The 20,849-nt window shown below is 35.8% G+C and overlaps 2 protein-coding genes across 2 annotated transcripts; one reads left to right on the top strand and one right to left on the bottom strand.

The window, feature by feature from the left end:
* Window positions 1-1,137: 1,137 nt before the first annotated feature.
* On the bottom strand, window positions 1,138-2,887 carry LOC120169053. The gene is made up of 4 exons (XM_039177274.1): window positions 2,761-2,887; window positions 1,591-1,748; window positions 1,358-1,502; window positions 1,138-1,307 (listed from the first exon to the last, which is right to left on the bottom strand). The coding sequence occupies exons 1-4, from the start codon at window positions 2,885-2,887 to the stop codon at window positions 1,183-1,185; spliced, it is 555 nt and encodes a 184-aa protein (XP_039033205.1). The 3' UTR covers window positions 1,138-1,182.
* On the top strand, window positions 2,868-20,521 carry LOC120169111. Its single transcript, XM_039177331.1, has 3 exons — window positions 2,868-2,872; window positions 11,488-11,587; window positions 17,905-20,521. The coding sequence occupies exons 2-3, from the start codon at window positions 11,581-11,583 to the stop codon at window positions 19,989-19,991; spliced, it is 2,094 nt and encodes a 697-aa protein (XP_039033262.1). The 5' UTR covers window positions 2,868-2,872; window positions 11,488-11,580; the 3' UTR covers window positions 19,992-20,521.
* Window positions 20,522-20,849: the final 328 nt, after the last annotated feature.

Here is a 20,849-nt window from a genome sequence, read left to right as displayed (position 1 = left end):
TTTCCTAGGGGATTTGATTTTTCCCTTTTTCTCGAATGGCAGTACATGTGTATAGCTTGCACGTTCTAAACTTTTGTATACTTATGTAATCGCAAGGGCTATCCGCAGCTTCTAATTGTCCAACACATATCCAAAAGATTCGAGCAGCAACATTGAGTGTTTCTGCTTGTTTCTCCATTGTTTTCTATCATAAGATAACACGTTCTTTCAAAGTGTTTAACCACTAATAATGGCCTCATTGAAGCTAGTTTCAGAAAGAAACTTGTATTTCCAAATCATCTCAACTTTAAGCATCTTAAAGCTAGGTAAGTACCCAGACGGCCCGCCGGGGTACTTACACCCTTGTTACTTTACAATAATATAAAGACAAAGGAAGGAATGGTTTCCCTTAATAGCTACTAGTATGGGAGTTGTCTTCAAAGGAACCATTGGATCCAAGGTTCGAGTTTTGTCTCGAGAAAAGGTTTGGATATGAGAAGATTTCATCATCCATTGAAGGCAATCTCTGTGGCTGGTGCTGAAGGTGATCCTGTTTCAACATCATGGTCACGGGAAACAGGTGAACTGAAATCTATTTTCGGTTTGTTGATTGAAGGAAGATCTGCTGCGTCTGATGCTTGGTGTATCACCTGATGTACTTGATGGGAGTCTGGACTCTGGAGAATATAAATCATCGACATGATCACTAAAAGGATTCTCGGTGACCTGTTCATCCTTTTTCTATGTAAGTTCAGCAATTCTAACTTGTGCAAGACTTGCAGCCAAACGAGTTGCAGCTGCTGCATTCTCGGCAGTTTCAGCAGCTGCTTGAACAACAGCTAAAACATCGCGTAGGTCTATGTTGGCCTCACTTTTTGGTCTCGAAATAGCCGGGGGTCGATCACTTGGTCTTGCAGAGTGCAGGAGATAATGGAGGAGAAAAGAATGGCAGAAACTGTTTATTTTCTTTGGCTCCCACTGAATCATTGGACATTTCATTTTCTCTACTCACTAAATTTTCTTGCATCAATATATTCGGCTCCAAAGGTGACGATTGTGATACGTAACCAGAAGCCCAAGGTTTTACAGATGATACACAATCAACCCCAGGCTTTGGAGCAGCTAGTGAAGGTGGGCTAATTACTGGCGCTGACACAGCAATTCCACTCGGCTGCAATGACACCTTAGGGATTTGAGGTAAATCTATTGGGTCAAAGTCCGCATCAGAATCAGGATGCTCAATTTGGGCATGATCAGCAGCAGAATTGTTTCATCGTGTTTCTCTGCAGGCAGGGGCAACTTAGACCCGCTGACAAACATAAAGGCAACTCCAATGAGATAAGAACAGAAAACAAGAGTAATCAGAGCCTAAAATTACTTGCCAATAAATCTTCATGTGGTTTGAAAAACTGTGTCTCAGTGGAAGCTGGATCCCACTCCAACTCATGCTCTTCAGCAATTTCTTTCAGAAACTTCAATTTTATTTCAGGTGAAGGAGCGCGTACAGATAACAATTCTATCAACTGCATTTAGAGTTTACGAGAAGGCTGTCAACTGAAAGATTATAAATACAAAATGACAATACACACTCTACCGTCAAATTTATACTACCTGACGATTAACACCACAGTCTGGCTGGAGCTCAGTTGCGGCCGATACAAATTCCTTCCCATACTTGGAAGTAAATAACATTTGAACATGCAACAACTCTGGTAGATCGGTACATCTTGGTGCGGCGAAGCAAATGCTGGATGTCGCTTCTTTTAAACCTAGGGGACATTCCCTGAAAACAGATGGTTACTCATTGTTTATTCTACAAAACATGGCACGTTCTTGAATCTTTGAGCAACTCCAGAAATTATTATAACTTATGAAGCTTCTATATTATTCAAGTAATATGTGATACTAACGTTCATAACTACATAAAAAATGGTGCTAATACTTCACACACCCATAGTCGGGGACTCTGGGTCAATTTGCGGGAAAATTGTGCACTTATCCATTCAACTTTTTGAAAATAAAAGGGGGGGTAAAATATACCATATACCATTGAATTTTAGGTGGTGTACTATTTATACCACTGCACTTCTGATTTATCTAATTATAGCATTGAATATTGATTTTAGTTTTAATTATGTCATTAGATTATTAAAAGTCAAACGGTGTGATGAAATAAATAAAATGCCATTGTTTTGGTGTGAATGTTGATGCTTAAATCGACGTTGTTTTAAGAACTAAACTTTAGAAGTATATGGATTTTAATACTAAACTTTTAAACAATTTATTTTTGACACTATTTTTTTACCGTAGTCGGTAACTAATCATCACTCGTCATCAGTTGTTTTTTTGTGATTTGATAAAAATAAAAACTTTCTCATTTTACTTTTTTTTTCTCCTAGAAACATTTACATGTATACCTAATGTCACAATAAAGCAACAAATATACCCTTTCCAATCACATTGCTTAGTTACTTTTAACACTTTATAACACATTTCATTTCTAATTTCAATGCCCATGCTTTTCACTCAATTATTCAACATAGCCTGTAACCCCTCGAAAACCGAGTAATAGCTTCGGAAAATAATTTTGGGCTTCGAGTACTTGGGTAAGACCAATTTAACCAATTGGGTCAAGAATAAAGAGAATTGGGCTTGTAGAAAGCCCACAAGGTGATAAAAATAGTATTTTTGAATTAGATTTGAAAGAGGAAGGACCTAGATTGCAATTAGACCCTAGTTTGAGAGATAAAACTGATTTCATTTATGTATGTTGATGTATACGGGAAGAGAAAGCTGAAAACTTTCTCCTCATTTCATCAGTTTTGTCTCGTTTTTCTCCCCTCACCATTTTCTTCTTCTTCCCCTCTTGAGCATCAAACGTGAGAAATTTGTAGTTCTCGACAACCATTCCAGATTTAAGAAGGTAAGAAAAATGATATGCACCCTTAGAGCTTCAAATTGAACCCAAATTCTTGAGGTATGACCATAGTGGCTAAAATGTGGGTTTTAGAGGGGTTTTGATTTATGTAAGTGAGAGTGTTTCTAGTTGTTTATGAGTGTTTAGAAACGTGTTTCTAATCACTTAGAGCATTAAAAATGAGTTTGTAACCTCTTTGTTTGTGTTGATTAGTGAAAGAGCTTGGTGAGTGTTCAAAAGTCAAGAACAAAGAAAAATTGGTGCTTGGGTGACCTTTGGAGTCTCATTCCATCAACTAGAGCTAATGTAACACATAACTAACTCCCCTTTTACCATATGTAAGCCATGAGTCTATGTTGCTTGGTTGTTGTGTTCTTTGGGTTCAAAATGGGTGTTAATGGTAGCATGTTTAATTGATGCTTTTGTAATGTTAAAAATGACTCATTTTGATGTTAAACAATCCCATAAGACATAACAAACATTTGGTAATCGTAAGGGGGTTTATAAGAGGCTTTAAGGAGCTATTTTTGTGCTTAATCAGAGCACTCTGGACCGTCGGTATCGGTATTGTAAGAACAATACCGATATTGTTCTTCGTATAGGGTAAACTGAGGCAATTTTTTAGGGTGAGTATCGATACTCGGGGTCCGATCTCGATACTGGGATCCCAGAATGTCGAATTCGTACAGACTTATGAGAGTATCGATACCATTAGGAGAGTATCGATACTCTACATTAGGGTATCGATACCAAAATTAAAATTGAAACATCGAAGCTCAAAGTGGTATCGATACTAAGGCCAATATCGATACCCTAAGGTCGGTATCGATACTAACATGCTTAGTATCGATACTGACGTCCTATATAGGGCAGAAATCTTAGAAAATTTTATGGGTTCTTAAATAAGACTACAAGTGGTAATAACATTCGAAACCCATATGAATAATAACGCTAAATTGCATGGTATAAAACTAGCCTTTGTTTGCTGCTCGAGAAATAACGAAGACACCCGCGTTACTTAAGCGTATGTATATACTATTCGACTATGTGAGTAGAGATATTCAAATTCTCTTCCCCAATGCGAATGCACTTTAGTATCAGTGCGAATGCACTTTTGTATCAATGTTGCGACATTTTAGTATTAGTGCTATAACACTTTCATTATATAATGGTAATTGTATTATGATTCTTATGATATTGTGACACATATCCTTATGTTATGATCTATGCTTATTGCATTATGTTGCATCATGACTTAACTTGCTAAGTACTCATAGTTAATGTATGCATATAGCATAATGTAGTCGCTTATGTGGCATTGAGCTCGTAGCTCAGCATTCGGAATTGTTTCCGTTCACAGGTTAGTAGGTGTCGGACTCGGGATCATATCGCTAGACTTCGGATTCCATATAACAACAACAAAGTATGTCTTGATCATTGTAGTGGGCATTTATTATTCGTAGACCTTTTTTGTATTTCGAGTCATAACTCTTGGATTACCGTATTTGATAAATTATTTTGGGAGCTCCCCGGTTTGTAAACCTAACTACTAATATTTTGTTTTAACTTAAATGTGATGAACTTTATTTTGGAAAATGAAATGTTTTATTTGAAAGAAAAAATGAGTTAGCCACTCTGGTGGTCCCGTGAAATGGCCAAACCCTTCGGGTTTCGTTTTATTCGAATTTAAATGTTACATTACCAATGCCTACTTTCATTTCACTTCAGTACATATCAAGTAAAACCTCATAGTAGTCATCTCTACTTCACAACTACAATGCATCATGGGTTCATACATATTAAAAATGTAACACCCTGAATCCCGAGTTAGTAGTTCGGGTCAACTCGAGACCCATAAATCTGAGTCCAAATGATTTATTAAAATTGCTTCGACCAAGTTTAGTTGAAATTGGATTTGAGTTGGGCCAAAAGATTTATAAAGTGTGATGAGTATTTTATGAAAAAGAAAGTAGAGGGACTAAAAGTATGAATTTCCCTTTTTTGTTTTGAAATCTGAACCCCATATTTTTATGCTTGTTTACGTGAACAACCCCAAATATCTCACCAAACACCATTCTTCATTCTTTTATCTTTTTCTCTTCCTCTTCCTATCCTAAGTGAAGTTTTCAAGCTTTGCAAGTTTTGTTTGGTTAATCTAAGGTGAGAATATTAATCTCCATTATTCTAGTTTCAATTTAAGTTCCATATTGCAAGTTTTTAGCCATAGAACAAAAAATGGGTTTTTGGGAGGTTTAAGAGAATCTATGGATTATAGGTTGTTTTTTTATAGATTCATGTTCTAGGAAATCTTCTCATATTTATTTCCACCACATAGTTAACTTAGAAATGTACTTTTCTTACCCTTGATTAGAGAAAGAAGTGGGAGAAAGTTCAAAAGTTAGGGGAAAAGAGAAAGTACCTCTTGAGTGAGTTGAGGACTTTGCTAGTAGCCAAGAAATTCAAGGTAAAACACTCACAACTCTTTCATACTTTAATGAGTCATTAGAAATGCAAGATAGTCTATGAGTTGACATTGAAGCATGTTGAGTTATTTTTATGGTAGATTATATGATTTAGATTTATGAAATGTTTTAAAGCCTTATTTATGACCCTCTATGCTCACACAAGACATTAAAAATAATTGAGAACCTCAAAATATCAATGTGAGTGAGTTTGAGTGTAGAATTTGAGTATAAGTAAGGTCATTTCGAGCAGGGGTATTGTAAGAACAGTAACGATGTTATTCTTCCCTCGGTGCAAAATTTCTTAAGTTATTGAAGGAGTATCAATATTCAGAGGGTAAGTATCGATACTGGGTATTTTTGAAAAACATCAAAGCTAAATTTGGTATTGATACTCATTGAAAAAATATTGGATAGGATCTCAACCCTTTTTTGTGGATGTTTATTTGGTGCACAAAAAGTTAAAAGTTGCATGTTTACTTTTGCATCATTACCATTAGGGGGCGTTTGGTTCGGGAAAAGCTCATTACCAAGTTTGGTTCACGGAAAAGATCATTACCAAGTAATAACTTATTATCAATAGTAGAGTTTTTGGGTTAAAATGGTGGGAATGTCATTACCTCTAAATTCTTAGGTAATGAACAATTCCCACCATTTAGGACATAAATACCCCTGAAATAATAAATTTTTTTCATATGGACCCTTATCAATTCTTATTCTTCGTTCTTTACTCAAAATTATAAACTTAATAATAATACTATACAAAGAGTTTAATTCAATAAAATATTAATAAATTTGAGTAGTTACAATTATTTTATTTTTTCAATATTTAATATATTAATTATTTTATAGTTTTATGAAGTGAAAATATTATTATTGTAAAAATGTAATTATTTAAAATAATATTTAATGTTGAGTTATTAAAAAATAGATCTTATACATTAAAAAAATAATATATTTGTCCACTCGAGATCACAATATTATGTTTCATATTATATTAAATTTTATATAAATAAATATGATACTTATGAAAATTATTTAAAATTATAAGTCTAATATACTAATTATATTAATTATATATTAAATTTATTTTTTCTTTAAACTTAAATACTGTAATAATTAAAATATTTTTATGAGTTTTCATTGAAATATTTATAATTTAATATTAAAGTTTTACTTGTTAAAAAATATATATATGACGAGGATAATTTGGTAAAATATGCATCCAAGTAATCTTATATTCCTTCAACCAAACCAAGTAATCTTATATTCATGTTAAGCAAACCAAATAGAGTAATACAACATTATCAGAGTAATGTTACATTTCGATAGCCTTATTCCTAAGGTTGAGTTTGATTTGCTGGAATGTTTATGAGGGAATTGGAATCTGTGAATGAATTGATATCTGTCAGGAATTGGAATCCAATTCCATATTCTGTTTGGTTTGCAGGAAATGGAATTAGAATCCAATTTCATATTCTGTTTGGTTCGCAGACATGTCAGATGAATTTGATTTCATTAATGTAAAATGACAGAATTGTCCTTCTTGTTTTTTTGCTTTATTTTAGTTTGTTTTACAACTTACATGTAGTAATATATTATAAAAAATTAAAAAATATTAAATTTTTATTTTATTGATTGATTATTCATTTAAATAAATTATAAAAATCATGCTAATAAACATCATAAGTTAAAATCATCGCAATCAAAATATGTTAATAAGTTACCAAATGATAGATCAATATTTCGATACATTCCAATCGGAGTATGTTAATTAGTTACCAAAAAATATACCAAAAACTATTTTTATTCAATATATGAATTAGAAACCCGACCCGGCACGACACAATAATAAAAAATTATTTTTATTCAATAAAAACATTGACTTAATTGAAAAAAATTATATATAGAGGGGTATTATTGTAATTATTCCTAAATATATAAGGTAAAATTATATTTTTTTTCGGGTCGATCCGATTTTTTTCACCATAAACCCGAACCCGACCCGAATATCTCACACTTAAAAAACCCGACCCAACCCGAACAAAATAAAGTTTCACCCGACCCGACCCGAAATAATAAAAAATTGTTTTTATTTAATAAAAACAGTGACTTAATTGAAAAATATATAGAGAGATGGGTATTATTGTAATTATTTCTAAATATATAAGGTAAAATTATATATATTTTCGGGTAGGGTATTTTTCACCCTAAACCCGAACTCGACCCAACCCGAATATCACACTTAAAAAAACCGACCCGACCCGACCAAAATAAAATTTCACCTAACCCGACCCGAATATATGAATTAGAAACTCGACCCGACCCGAAATAATAAAAAAATATTTTTATTCAATATATGAATAAGTTACCAAAAGATTGATGAGGGTAGTATAGTCAAATTTCAATTCCCTCCAACAAGGGAATTGAACTCATTTGATGTAAAGTTGAAGCCATGAGGGATTCCAATTCCCTTGGAAAACTTGAACCAAACATGGGAAAGTGGTGGAATTAGATTCCAATTCCCTTGGAAAACTTGAACCAAACATGGGAAAGTGATGGAATTGGATTCCAATTCTCCTCAATTCCAAGGGATTCCATCTAACCAAACGCTACCTAAATGTAATCTTGCATTCCGTGAATTAAATCTACCCTTAGTGTGTTCAATCATTGACCGAATCTTTCATTTAAAGGAGCATACACTGTTTTCTGTACATTGTTTGATTTGAAAATTCTGCATTTGAATGTTGGTCTGTCTCTCTCTCTCTCTCTCTCTCTCTCTCTATATATATATATATATATATATATATATATATATATATATATATATCAAACAATGAGCCTATGAAATTGTAGAGCTTGATTGTAAAGTTATGCCTAATGATAGAATTCTCACTTTGGGATGATAATTCCCACATTAAGATCGCCATGTATGGCACTCCATTAATGGTAATGTGCTTTTTTTTTGGTGTCAGAATTTTCTTTTCACTACTAAAGACGAGAGTTCTGCTCTGAAGGCAATTGATTTTGGACTTTCAGACTATGAGAAGCCAGGTTAGAACTACTCGATGTTCATTATCTGTTTCTGTTCAAAGGAACGTGTTTTGATTGTTATAGGATTTCCCAGATGAAAGGTTGAATGACATCGTAGGAAGTGCATATTATGTCGCTCCCGAAGTACTACATAGATCATATGGGACTGAGGCAGACACGTGGAGTATCGGAGTAATTGCTTATATACTTCTTTGTGGAAGTCGACCGTTTTGGGCTCGAACAGAATCTGGCATCTTTCGAGCTGTCCTTAAAGCTGATCCAAGCTTTGATGAAGCCCCTTGGCCTTCTTTATCCCCTGAAGCAATAGATTTTTGTAAAGAGATTGTAGAACAAAGACTACCGTAAGACACTAACTGCTGTGCAGGCTCTAAGCAAGTATCTGAAGCTATTTATGTTGCGAATCCTAACTTGTTCAACTGGTATAGAACAACAATTATCTTTCATATGAACAACGAAAGTATCCTTACAATTTTTCTCTCTTCCACAAGTAGACTTTCATATAAATAAAGTACAAATTTTTCTTCCATAAGTCTACTTCACCTCTAAGGATGATTATTTATAATGACCTTCCACTTGAGGCTTTTTTTTGGGTTCATTTACCCAGGAATTTAATAATAACATTGTTCATGTTTTATGCTTAGGTCATCCATGGCTGGCAAATTGCCATGATGTAAAGATACCATCAGATATGATAGTTTGCAGGCTTGTTAAAGCTTATATAGGTTCATCTTCACTGCGAAAAGCCGCATTGGGGGTATGTATAAGTATATAGCCTTCTTGCTAGAGTTTGTTACTTGGAGTGTATCAAATGCCATCATCGATTGTCTGCTTCATAAATTGAAGCAAGGTCCGAAATACAGACTTCATCTTCAGCTGTAGGATTAACCATAAAGCTCTCATCTTCTGTGACAACTTTCTCGATCATCTAAAACTGTGATTACTCTGGAAAGGCCTTCATCAAAATTAAACAGTTATTGTGGCGTTGCATCGATTTATGAGAATCTGACGATATCCATATTAACAGTCTCTCTCTATGTATATATATAGGGTTAGGATCCACTTACACATAGTGTAAAACTTCGAACGTGTTCAAACTTTAAAATGATAATACTATCAGCTTGTTCTTCCTGTGTTGTGCAGATTAGTTCTATTCAATATAGAAAATTGAACTTCGAAGAATTTTGTGCCTCTGCGATAAGTCTGCATCAGCTAGAAGGAATGGAAACATGGGAGCAACATGCAAGGTGTGCATATGATTTGTTCGATAAGGATGGAAACAGGCCCATTATGATAGAGGAACTTGCCTCGGTAACTCTTCCCTGCTCGTCTCTCTGTTTCTGTCTTCGTCGTAGTATCCCTAGCCTAGGTATTGTAAAACTGAAGGCAATTACCTATAACATGGCATAAAACCTAGGAAACAAAGGGGAAAAATATATGAAAAAGAAATGGTTGAACCCCAACTAGATTCCAGCGTTTGAGATCATCTTATTGCATTAAAATATAGAGCACTGGGTTGAGAATTGAGATTCTTCCATTTATCCTATACCTTGATTACCAAGCCAGGGACTGAATCGAGAGGCCCGTGAAATCTCATATCATGTTGTTCTAAAGGGTAAATCATTTGTGTATTTTGCAGGAACTTGGACTTAGCCCATCGGTACCTGTTCACGTTGTTCTTCAAGACTTGGACTGAATCGGGTAGGCCGGTTTGCTCATGAAGCAAGCAATTCACATCATCTCCTCATCATGTCTTTATTTCTTGTCCATGATTGCTTCCCTTCCTTGTCATGTCCTGAAAGCCTTTTCATTTTCCTCGGTTGTCGTAATAGTAAAACAATTATATATATAATGTACACGACCATTGCTGTTCTGTTCATCATCCAATCCTTGGATCATTCATCCTATCCCATCGTTCAATTTATCTCCTTCAAGTTCAAAATTTTACTATACCGCTGTTTAAAACTTTAGTATCTCGTTCAAAAAGTTAACGTTAAGTTTTGAAAATATTAAAAATTTAGGTACTAAAACTAATAGTTTATATACCAAGCGTTAAGTTTTTAACGTCAGATTACTGAAATGAAATGAAAATTAAACATGTTTGAAATGATTTTGAAAAAGTTAAAAGTTTAGGTACTGAAACGGATCAATAATAATAGTTCAAGTATTAAATACGTAATTTACTCAAAGGTTTATAGAAAAATAAATAAAAAGGGGTTACCTTGGTGAGTTGTCCTTTCTTGTTTTGTGATTCATTTCAATTCCGCAAGTGAGCTTTATATTAACCCATTCAGCTATGGTTGGAAACAATCCAAATAATTAACATGCAACTCCACCGAATCAAACCATGAAATTTGGTGACTTTTATGTGGTCATTAAAAAGATTCCTCACATACATAACTATTTTAAGTGATAAATTATTTGATATCATTTAAATAAGGTATTGCGTTCGAGTTTTTGTGTATACAAAAAATCTTCACCGAAAGATTCATTCACCAAAATCATATATGCAACATGAGTTAATCCAGATTAATCAGTGTAAAGCCTTAAAACTAAAAGGACGACAAAAAATAAAGACTTGTCAAATGAACCTCTTAAGCTATGCTAAAATCAACTTCGTTTGCTTATCCAAAAAAAAAAATCAACTTCGCACCATTTCTCCCGCTTGTTAGTCGTCACTTACTTTTTGCGCCACCATTGAAATTCGACTCCAAGAAAAACAATAATTTTTTTATTACGGAGATCGTTCGGGACGTATAAGTTTAAATTATTTTTTATTAATATGACCTTAGTACAAGACAATATCTGTTCAAAGATTAATTCTCAACCTTTTGACGTTGAAAGCTCACACCCTGACATATATGATGCTCGAACCCGAGTTCTCAAAGAATAACAATAATTCATTTATCATGGAGACGGTTCGTGTTAAATTAAATTACATAATGTACAAACATTAAAAATTAATCCTTAGATAATGATGACAGGTGAAAAGAAAAACAAACCGGATAAATGGAATTTTTATTATCGGATAAACTAGAAGTGAAATTTAGAGGTGATTATTTGTAGTCTACCCATTAGGAAAAGAAGGGAAAAGAAACACACGGCAGGCTAGTCCCATTGGATTCAGAAGAAAGGGCGACACTGAGAGAGAAAGATCTGAATTCTGAAGGCATGGAAGGTAGATTCATTCTCCTTTTCTCTTTCTTCCACCAAATTTAAACCCTAAATCACCACTTCTCTTTCCCCGCTCCTCGCTTTTGACTCTGTTTGCTTCATTACGTCTTTGATTTTTCCCCCCACTCTTTCATTAATTGTTTATATATTTATGGATATATGCTTTTAGCTATCTGCTCCTTTCCCTAATCATGTACTGCTTTCTTGTTATTTGAACTCTGCAACTTTTATATAATTTTGTCAAGTCCTTTTTTATCGTGGAAAGGGAAATTGGGGAAAATGTAAGATATGTTCAATCCATGACCTAGGTACTCAAGATAACAAAAATTGAGTTGTGTTCTTGACCTCCACTTCTTACTTATTTGTATCTAATCGCTTATTGGCCCATGCGGAGTAGTTTGGCCTTTTTAAGGCAAGTTCACTCTGTCCTTGGTCTGTCTGGAGCTGCTGCACTATGGCATTAGCTTCGAAAGCCGAGAAGGTGATTTCAGTAGCCATAGGCCCATAGCATCTGCTTTGCCGCATTTCTTGTTTGTGCCTTGCCGTGGTCCTTTTAAGACAATGGCTTCTCGTACTGTGGATAGTTTGCTTAATTCAATGACAACGGCCTTTTTTGTGCAAAGTTATTTCTGTGTGCAATTACATGCAAGATAGGGCTTTTTCTGTGTTAGCCTAAGGATAACATTGTAATGCGGTTATAACTCATTATGTCACTATATTAGCATTGCTACGAATTATTTTCCTTTTTGGAAAAGGAGGTAGAAGACTGTATTTGGTGTACAAGACTACAAATGATGCATTTATTGACCTAAAACTCTCAGTGTTATAAGCGGGAATTTTGAGTCATAGATCAATGAGATAATCCTTATGGTAGACATAATTTTGTTTCGCATTTCTAAATTACTACAATAACAAATATATGGGCTAGAGTGAAATGTGGAGAAATGGTCCAACTGTGGGAGTTTTTGTTTACTTGAATATACTTGTACCTGGTTCGTCTGGGCATTACATTACTTCCATAAGAACAGCTTCTGCTTTGTGTATTTCCATATGCTTTTACTTAAAATGGTCACCTTGAGAGGACAAAATCTAGAGAAAGTATTCTAAATTCAAAGAACTCAAAAGTTGTCTGAATTCTGAATCAAAAAGTCCAAATCAATAACCAAAAGTTAAAAAATCTAATAAAAAATCTATATCTTTTTTTTGATAGAAGTTGGAGGTCTCATTAAAAACTCCCTTCGTATTCTTCCACATACTTAGAAGTATGTTGAAGAACAAGGAAGGGAGAAAAGAGTGCCTCATATTTTATTAAATATAATATTAAGTACATGAGGTAACACCAAACCCACATGCGGGAATAAACAACAATACAACCCATATCACCTAGAAATCTTACATCGTCAACCAAAAAGCCCCTAAATCACCTCAAGATGTAAGATAACATAACAACAAAACCAACAATTACAACCACAAACTTAAAAACGCCTCTGAATACAGCAACCGAACAATCACAACCCAATTGGAGGATCAAGTTCTAAAGAAATATCGCAATCTTCAGGAACCCAAGAATTAGGTTTGAAGGAAGGATCAACTTCATGCACCAAGATTTTGAATAAATGATCCCCGACCTTCAACTCCAACAACTCATTAATTCTCACTTGAGCATTTGTGAGTATTTGGATTTTAGCCCGATCAAAAGACGAAGGGAACTCACAACTGTTATCGATTGCTATTAACTTGCCCCACTTAGTAGCTATGTTTTTGAAAGTATCCCAATTCCAAGCGTGAAAAGGAATACCTTCGCAAACTAGCCAAACGCGCCGGCTCTCCACCACAAGGCTCTCAGACCAAGTTTCCACTCTGGAAAACCATTCTGCAAGAGTTTCTAACTTTTCATCCTTCACGCATCTCAACGAATTAGAATCTTCAAAAACCATTAGAACTACAATAACATCATTTGCAGGACTAAAATAACATCATTTGGTATTTATAACTAAACCTGGGAAGGGACAGAAGATATGAATTAATAATATAAACCAACCTAATAATCTATTCTACACTGGCCTAGATAACTTAATTCTCAACTAACATATTTCCATTATGAGGAAATCTTGTGATGTTTTCTATAGTTGAGTTGTATAATCATTCTTTCTCAAGTAGTGCTTTTGCTTGCCATTTTCTTTTCATAAGATAATTTTTTTCTTCTAGTTTCTGTTAAGCAATATACTCAAACTGGATTTTATTTATTTATTTTTGTGTGGTTTTGCAAGTTTATTATAAACCCATGGCTTAGGTCTTTATAAGAACCATCTGCAGCATCTGCAGCATCTTGCTCTTATCCCCAAGGTGGCCAATATTGGTGGATTAGATGACTATAGACCTATAAGCCTTGTAGGAGGTTTGTACAAGATCCTCTCAAAATGTCTTTTGAGGAGATTAAGGAATTGCATTTCTGATGTAATGAGCCCTATGCAGTTTGCTTTCATTCCAGGTCGTCAAATTCTGGATTGTTCTCTTATAGCCAATGAGGGGATTGATTTTTGGAGGAAAAATGGACTCAAAGGATGGGATGTGTGTTTAAAGTGAATTTTAGAAGGGCATACGACACTGTGGATTGGTCTATTCTTTTTAAGGTTATGGAGAAAATGGGTTTCGGTTCTAAATGGAGAAGTTGGATAAAACAATGTGTTACTACTGCTTCTATTTCAGTTTTGATAAATGGGGTACCTTCTCAGGAATTTCCTATGGCAAGGGGTCTCCGCCAGGGCTGTTCTCTTTCGCCCTTGCTTTTTAACTTAGTTGGGGAACTCCTAAATGTCTTGCTCTTAAAGGCTGTCTCTGATGGATTGTTTTCTGGTCTGCATATTGGGAGGAATGAGACTGCTTTCAACTTATCCCATCTGCAATTTGCAGACGACCTAATTATTTTCTGTGGGGCTTCGAAAATGGAGATTTCAAATGTTAAAAGGGTCTTAAGAGTGTTTGAAGTTATGTCTGGTCTGCAGTTGAATCTTAAGAAAAGCAAGTTATTTGGTGTTAATACGGCTACAGAGGAGGTGGAGGAGTGGGCGTCGTCTATTGGCTGTGCAGTGGGGAAATTTCCTTCTGTTTATCTAGGTCTGCCGCTTGGTGCAACACGGAATTCAACCTCTCTTTGGGATCCGGTTGTTTCAAAATTTAACAACAAACTAGCAGGTTGGAAAGCTGCCACCCTTTCCTTGGCAGGGAGATTAGTTTTGATTAAATCGGTTCTCTGTTCTCTTCCTACTTACTACTTGTCTATATTCAAAATTCCATCATCCATAACTTCTAAACTCAACTCAATCATGTCTAAGTTCTTATGGGGAGGTGGAGCGGAGAAAAATAAGATTCATTGGGTTAGTTGGCTTAACGTGTGCAAGCCAAAGGAGGTTGGTGGTTTAGGAGTGTTAAATATTAGCAATATGAACAGAGCACTATTGGGGAAATGGTCTTGGAGATTTGCTAATGACAAGGATGCTGTTTGGAGGAGAATGATCTGTTCAAAATACAATATTGATCATTTTTCCTTATTGTTCAATAGCAAAATCCCAGCTCAAGCTTCTTGGATTTGGAGCTCGGTGGTGAATTCTTATTTTAAAGAAGACTCTTTTGGTTGCTATTTCCGCAGCATGTTCAGACTAGGAGTTGGGAATGGTCAATTTATTCAGTTTTGGCAGGACAAATGGGCAATGGACTGCCCTCTTAAGGTTTCTTTTCTGAGGCTGTTCGCAATCTCTACAAACCAGTTTGGAAAACTGATTGAATTTGGCGAGTTCAGTTCTTTGGGATGGATCTGGAATATTCAGTTGAGGAGAAGCTTAGCCGATTGGGAATTTGAACAGTGGGCTAACCTGATGGCTATCATTTCTAATTTTTGTCTGTCTAAAGAGGCAATCGATGGTCTGATTTGGAAAGGAAACGGAACTGGTGTCTATTCTGCTAATTCATGTGTGAAGACTTGTTCTTTGGCTCAGAAGGAGGATTATGTTTGGAAGAAATTTGTGTGGAAAGGTCTGGTGCCACCAAGAGTCGAGGTATTCATGTGGCAGGTAGTTCTTCAAAAACTGCCAGTGAGGTCTGAACTGGTTAAGAGAGGGGTTACGGGTATAACAGATCTTTCTTGTCCTCTATGTAATTTGGAGGTTGAATCTTCTTCTCATTTATTTTTCTCGTGTTCAGTTGTGTGGTCACTTTGGAACAAATTTGTGCAGTATTGGAGTCTTTCTGTGGTTTTTCATACAAATGCGCAGAAGTTTCTTCAAGCTTGGGAAGATCTAAATCCTAGGTCTGCTATTTGGAAGTTCATTCCTGCCGTTGTTATTTGGATTGTTTGGAAAGTAAGAAATGATATTGTTTTTGATAGAGGGAAGTTTGACCATCTTAATCTATTTTTCCTAGCAAGAGTACGACTTGCATCTTGGTTCTCAGCTAAGTTTGCAGATTCTGTTATTTCAATGGATTCTCTAATCGGGGACCCTTCTCTTGGGGATTCATGCTTTCCTCTCAACAAATCGATTGTTACTACAATTCCTTGGTCCCCCCCTCCTAAGGGCTTTGTAAAATTGAATGTGGATGCAGCTACAAATTCTGATTGGAACAGCAGTGGAGTTGCGGGTATTCTAAGAGATGAGGAAGGTCTTATTCTAGGATCTTTTAAGGAGGCCACGGGTCCAGGTCCACCTATTATGATGGAGCTAAGGGCTATTCAGAAGGGCTTAATTTTCTTTGATTCAGTGAAAAGAGGTATTAATGGTCGTTTGTTGTTAGAATCAGACTGCAAATTGGCAGTGGATTGGGTTAAGAATGGAACTTTCTGCCCTCAGATTTTTGTCATTCTTGTAAGGAACATAACAATTAAGCTAAAAGAAGTTGAGGGTGTTATTAGATGGGTTGCTCGGACAGCCAATATTGAGGCTGATGGGTTGGCTAAATCCGCCATTGGCTAATTCCAGTGTGTCTTAGGGGTATTTTATGTTGGGATTTTCAAATTGTTGTAAGGGGCTTATCTTCTTGTTGTAATCTTATGTATTTTCATTAATGAAGTTTAAGGCACTCTTTTCCTCCTTCCTCTGATGAAGGAACTCATTATAAGTTCCTTATTCAAGAAGGGGTTTTTTAATGAGGCCTACAATTCCTATCAAAAAAAAAATGAGAGAGTAAATTAATATGCATATGGATTAACAGAATTGTGAAGGCAGTTAATGACATTCACAAGCTCCAATAATACACATTTTTTATATTAATACCCTGTTATGATAATTCTACAACATTCTGACTGTGTATCTCGGATGAAACTCTATGTCCAATAAATTTATGTGACATGTTTTAAGTGAAACAAAAATGATTTCCAGAACAGTAAGAAAGCAGCTTTACAAAATATTGACAGGCAGAAACTAAACTTTGATTGCATTTGAGTTGAGTTACACTTTTCTTTTTCATTCTTTTCTTAATGTATTGTACTTATCATATAATTCCTTTAATTTGTTGGAGCAGTTGGACCATTGTCTTAGAGGCATAACTAACTTAGATGGTTGTTTAGAGGAAATGATCCTTGTTTTCTGGGCTTATATTATTTATTCATGATATGGACTTTCTCTGATATATGTGGGCTTAATTTTTATGTGATGCACATTTAAGTGGATATCTTTTTAGACATTTTAGGTAGCTTTCAATCATTAAGATAATGGGATTTAAGAAATGAATTTTGTGTTTTGAAAATTTAAATTTCAGATGATATGTGAAGTCTTTCTTTTGAGATTGTTAGGAAGTGGAGCTACTTTCTCCAAAACATTTGTTACAACTTTTTATTCCACCTGATGTGGCAAAAGTTTTTTGAATGGCATCACAGGTGACCACACATTGGATTAACTGTTCATATATGCATGTTAAAACTTCAAAGTTGAAGTAATAGATTTTTACCACAGCAAGTGGGGCAAATGGTTGTTATAAAATGTTGGGAGGCGTAGTAAATCTTATTTCCTTATTAGGGATACATCAAATAGATTGTTTCTATTAAGGACTTTATCGTCAGATATTGGTTGATTTCTAGAGTTTGTATCGTATCATCTTAACCTCAGCATGAAATGCTTTAGGTTGCGTTTATTCTGTTTTGTATAGCGTTGTAACTTTTTAATTGAAGATTAAATTCAAAAGATTCTGAACCTTTAACTACACCCTATTTTTTTTTTGTAAATTTGTAATGTATGTCTTGTTCCCTTTGTTTTGAATACTATTTTGGTACATTTTATTGTCACTTGTCTTAATTGTCAGCATATCTATGATACATGTGATGTTCGACAGGTGGGTCCCCAGACCAAGAATCAGTTGGGTCTGGTACAAAAAGGTCCACTGTGTCTTCTGGCAGTAAATCTCGTAATCACAGGGAATTTTTGTACAGATTTATTGATTGTGAAGTTTTTACTTCAAATCTTGAAGATTGGTTTCAATCATTATATGAGAAGTCAGCTCCGATGAAGCATGCCTTTGATGTACCATTTGAATTGATAGAGCTTCAAAAATTTGACTATGCTTTGGAAGGGGTTTCATTCCAACAGCTTATTCGAATGCCAAATGCTGTTTATGCTTCAACATCTGATTCTGCTGAAGCAACTGCTTATCTCTCTGTTGAAGATTTTTTACATGCCACTGTAAAGGGCTTGTGGGAGGCATTTTGGAGTCAAGATGAACCAATGCCTTTCTCTATTGCCTGTCTTTACAAAGAAAATTTAAAATTTTACCAGGCCGAGAACGCAATAGCTAGTGGGAGGCTTGGTAGTCTATGCGCTTCTGGTGTATTGCTTAAGAACCCAAGACATCCTCATGGAAAGTGGGACAATCTTCTTGAACTTGCACTTTTGAGGCCTGATATCCAAAGCCTTTCTATGGAAAGCGAACAACAGAATTCTTTACTTGTACTAGGTGAGGCTCTTTTCTATGCCTTGCGCATGCTCATATCAAGAAGCTTAAGCAGACAGAATTTTTCTCTGGGTTCAAATTTTGCCTATGTTCTTCTTGTTGATTCTCAATATGGTGGTGTTGTGAAAGTTGAAGGAGATGCAAGTAAAATGGATTTTGACATGAATAATGTCTATAAGTGTGCTGCTGAGTGGATTCAAAGGCATGCCAGAATTGCTGTATCCCCGGTTGATAGGATATGGAACAAGCTTGGAAATGCCAATTGGGGAGATATTGGTGCTTTGCAGGTAACTTTTGCAACTTTTCACTGTATTATGCAGTTTGTTGGCCTGCCTAAGCACTCCATTGAAGATTTAGCCGCTGATCATGGTTGCCGCCTCCAAACAAGGAGACTGGAGAGGCAACTGGGGGATACTAGAGTGAATGGAGGTAGTTTATTCAAGTTCCAGCAGCACAGTGTCTCTCCCGAAATTGTTGAAGTTCAGGATGAATCTGTTAAACTTGAGTCTGAGTCACTGAAGCTTGAAGTAGGATCTGTATTATGGTTGGATGATTCAAACTGGGAAAGAGGTTATCAGATTAACCAAATCAGGAGTAATGGTGAGCTTCCTTATTACATTGCATCTCCAGTTGAAGACCCAGGAAAGTCTCTCTTTCTCTATGTGGGTTCCCATCCTTCTCAGCTGGAACCAGCATGGGAAGATATGAATTTATGGTATCTAGTTCAGAGACAAACCAAAGTATTGACTATTATGAAACAGAAAGGCCTATCTAGCAAATATCTGCCACAAGTGAGTGCATCTGGAAGGATCATTCATCCTGGTCAGTGTCGGAGACCTAGTTCAGGTGGAAACTGCGATCACCCTTGGTGTGGCACCCCAATTCTTGTGACCAGTCCAGTCGGTGAAACTGTTGCTGATATGGTAAGTGAAGGTCATTTTGGTGTGGATGATGCTATCAGGTGTTGTCATGACTGTTTATCTGCACTTTCTACTGCCTCCTCAGAAGGTATTAGGCATGGAGACATTCGGCCGGAAAATGTGATCTGTGTAAGATCTGGTGAAAGCCATCCTTATTTTGTTCTTATTGGTTGGGGACATGCTATTTTAGAAGATAGGGACCGCCCTGCAATGAACCTTCATTTTTCATCTACTTATGCTTTACAAGAGGGAAAGTTGTGCTCAGCGTCAGATGCTGAGAGCCTGGTTTACATGCTCTATTTTGCCTGTGGAGGTGTTTTCCCTGATCTTGATTCTGTTGAAGGGGAACTGCAGTGGAGGGAGACATCATGGTCAAGGAGATTGATTCAGCAGAAACTGGGCGATGTGTCACCCGTTTTGAAAGCATTTGCCGATTATGTTGACAGTTTGTGTGGAACACCTTATCATATGGATTATGACATATGGTTACGAAGGTTTAAGAGGAGCATTCGTGAGGAGGATCATGGAAAGGAAATTGATGCATCTATCTAGATTAATGTTTTAAGAGCCATTCCGGCCTGGATTAGCCTACCCTTGTGCTCATGGGATGCTTGTACTTTTATCTTCAGGGACCGGACTGTTCAAAATTTTTTGCATGTGTTGCAGTTCTCCCTCGACCAGCTCAATTACGGTAGTTATGTATTCTGTTGTCTATGGAATATCTTGGCTTATGGGAAAACGAAGCATTCTGATGAGCCTTATGGAGAGATATCTTGTAGTGTGCTCATGCACTTGGGTTTGGAGGATTTATGTGGATTTCGTTTGGTGGAATCCGGCATGATGTAGAGGAGATGGAGTATCATTTCTTGGCTTTTTGTTTCTTCTTTTTCTCTTTCCCTTGTAAAGATACAAGCAATGTGGAGCCATTTGTTTTGGGCTTGTCATAGGTCTGATGTTGAAGATGATGATGATCTGAAACTATTATGGGCGTCTTCCTCTACTGTAAATGAACTGCGAAGTAGTTGCTTTGGCGGTTTCCGATTTCGATTGTCGTAAGTATTTCTTTGCAAATTTGTGATTAACTCTTGAATTTTCTACTTTCATCCTTGCATATTTATTACTAAATCTATGACTGGTGGATGGATGCTTTGCTGAGAACATGACCATGATGGTTTGGCACTCTTTTCCATTCATACTTGGCTAGTCAAGACCTTCCTATTAGTTGTTGGCTTATTTTAATGCTCTCCTTGCTTGGGGATTTGGATTCATTTGTGGTTCCCTTTCATACTTATGAAATCGTTGAAGTAGAAGAAATTTTTATTAATTTTTAAAACAAAATTTTAATCCCTCCATAACAATTGTTAATGGAACCCCCATGGTTTTTACATAGCCCTTTAACTTAAAATTGGG

Source organism: Hibiscus syriacus, unplaced genomic scaffold (assembly GCF_006381635.1).
Source record: "Hibiscus syriacus cultivar Baekdansim isolate YM2019G1 unplaced genomic scaffold, ASM638163v2 tig00111745_pilon, whole genome shotgun sequence".
Lineage (NCBI taxonomy): Eukaryota > Viridiplantae > Streptophyta > Magnoliopsida > Malvales > Malvaceae > Hibiscus > Hibiscus syriacus.
This window is presented reverse-complemented; position numbering and strand designations above follow the sequence as displayed.

Bases quoted from the DNA above. Each gene is read 5' to 3' on its own strand.
- LOC120169053 (XM_039177274.1), bottom strand. From the start codon at position 2,887: ATGGTTGTCGAGAACTACAAATTTCTCACGTTTGATGCTCAAGAGGGG. The intron at 1,749-2,760 runs GTATACATCAAC...AATGTCCCCTAG, and splicing joins GTTTTCAGCTTTCTCTTCCC to GTTTAAAAGAAGCGACATCC. The intron at 1,503-1,590 runs GTAGTATAAATT...CTCTAAATGCAG, and splicing joins ACTGTGGTGTTAATCGTCAG to TTGATAGAATTGTTATCTGT.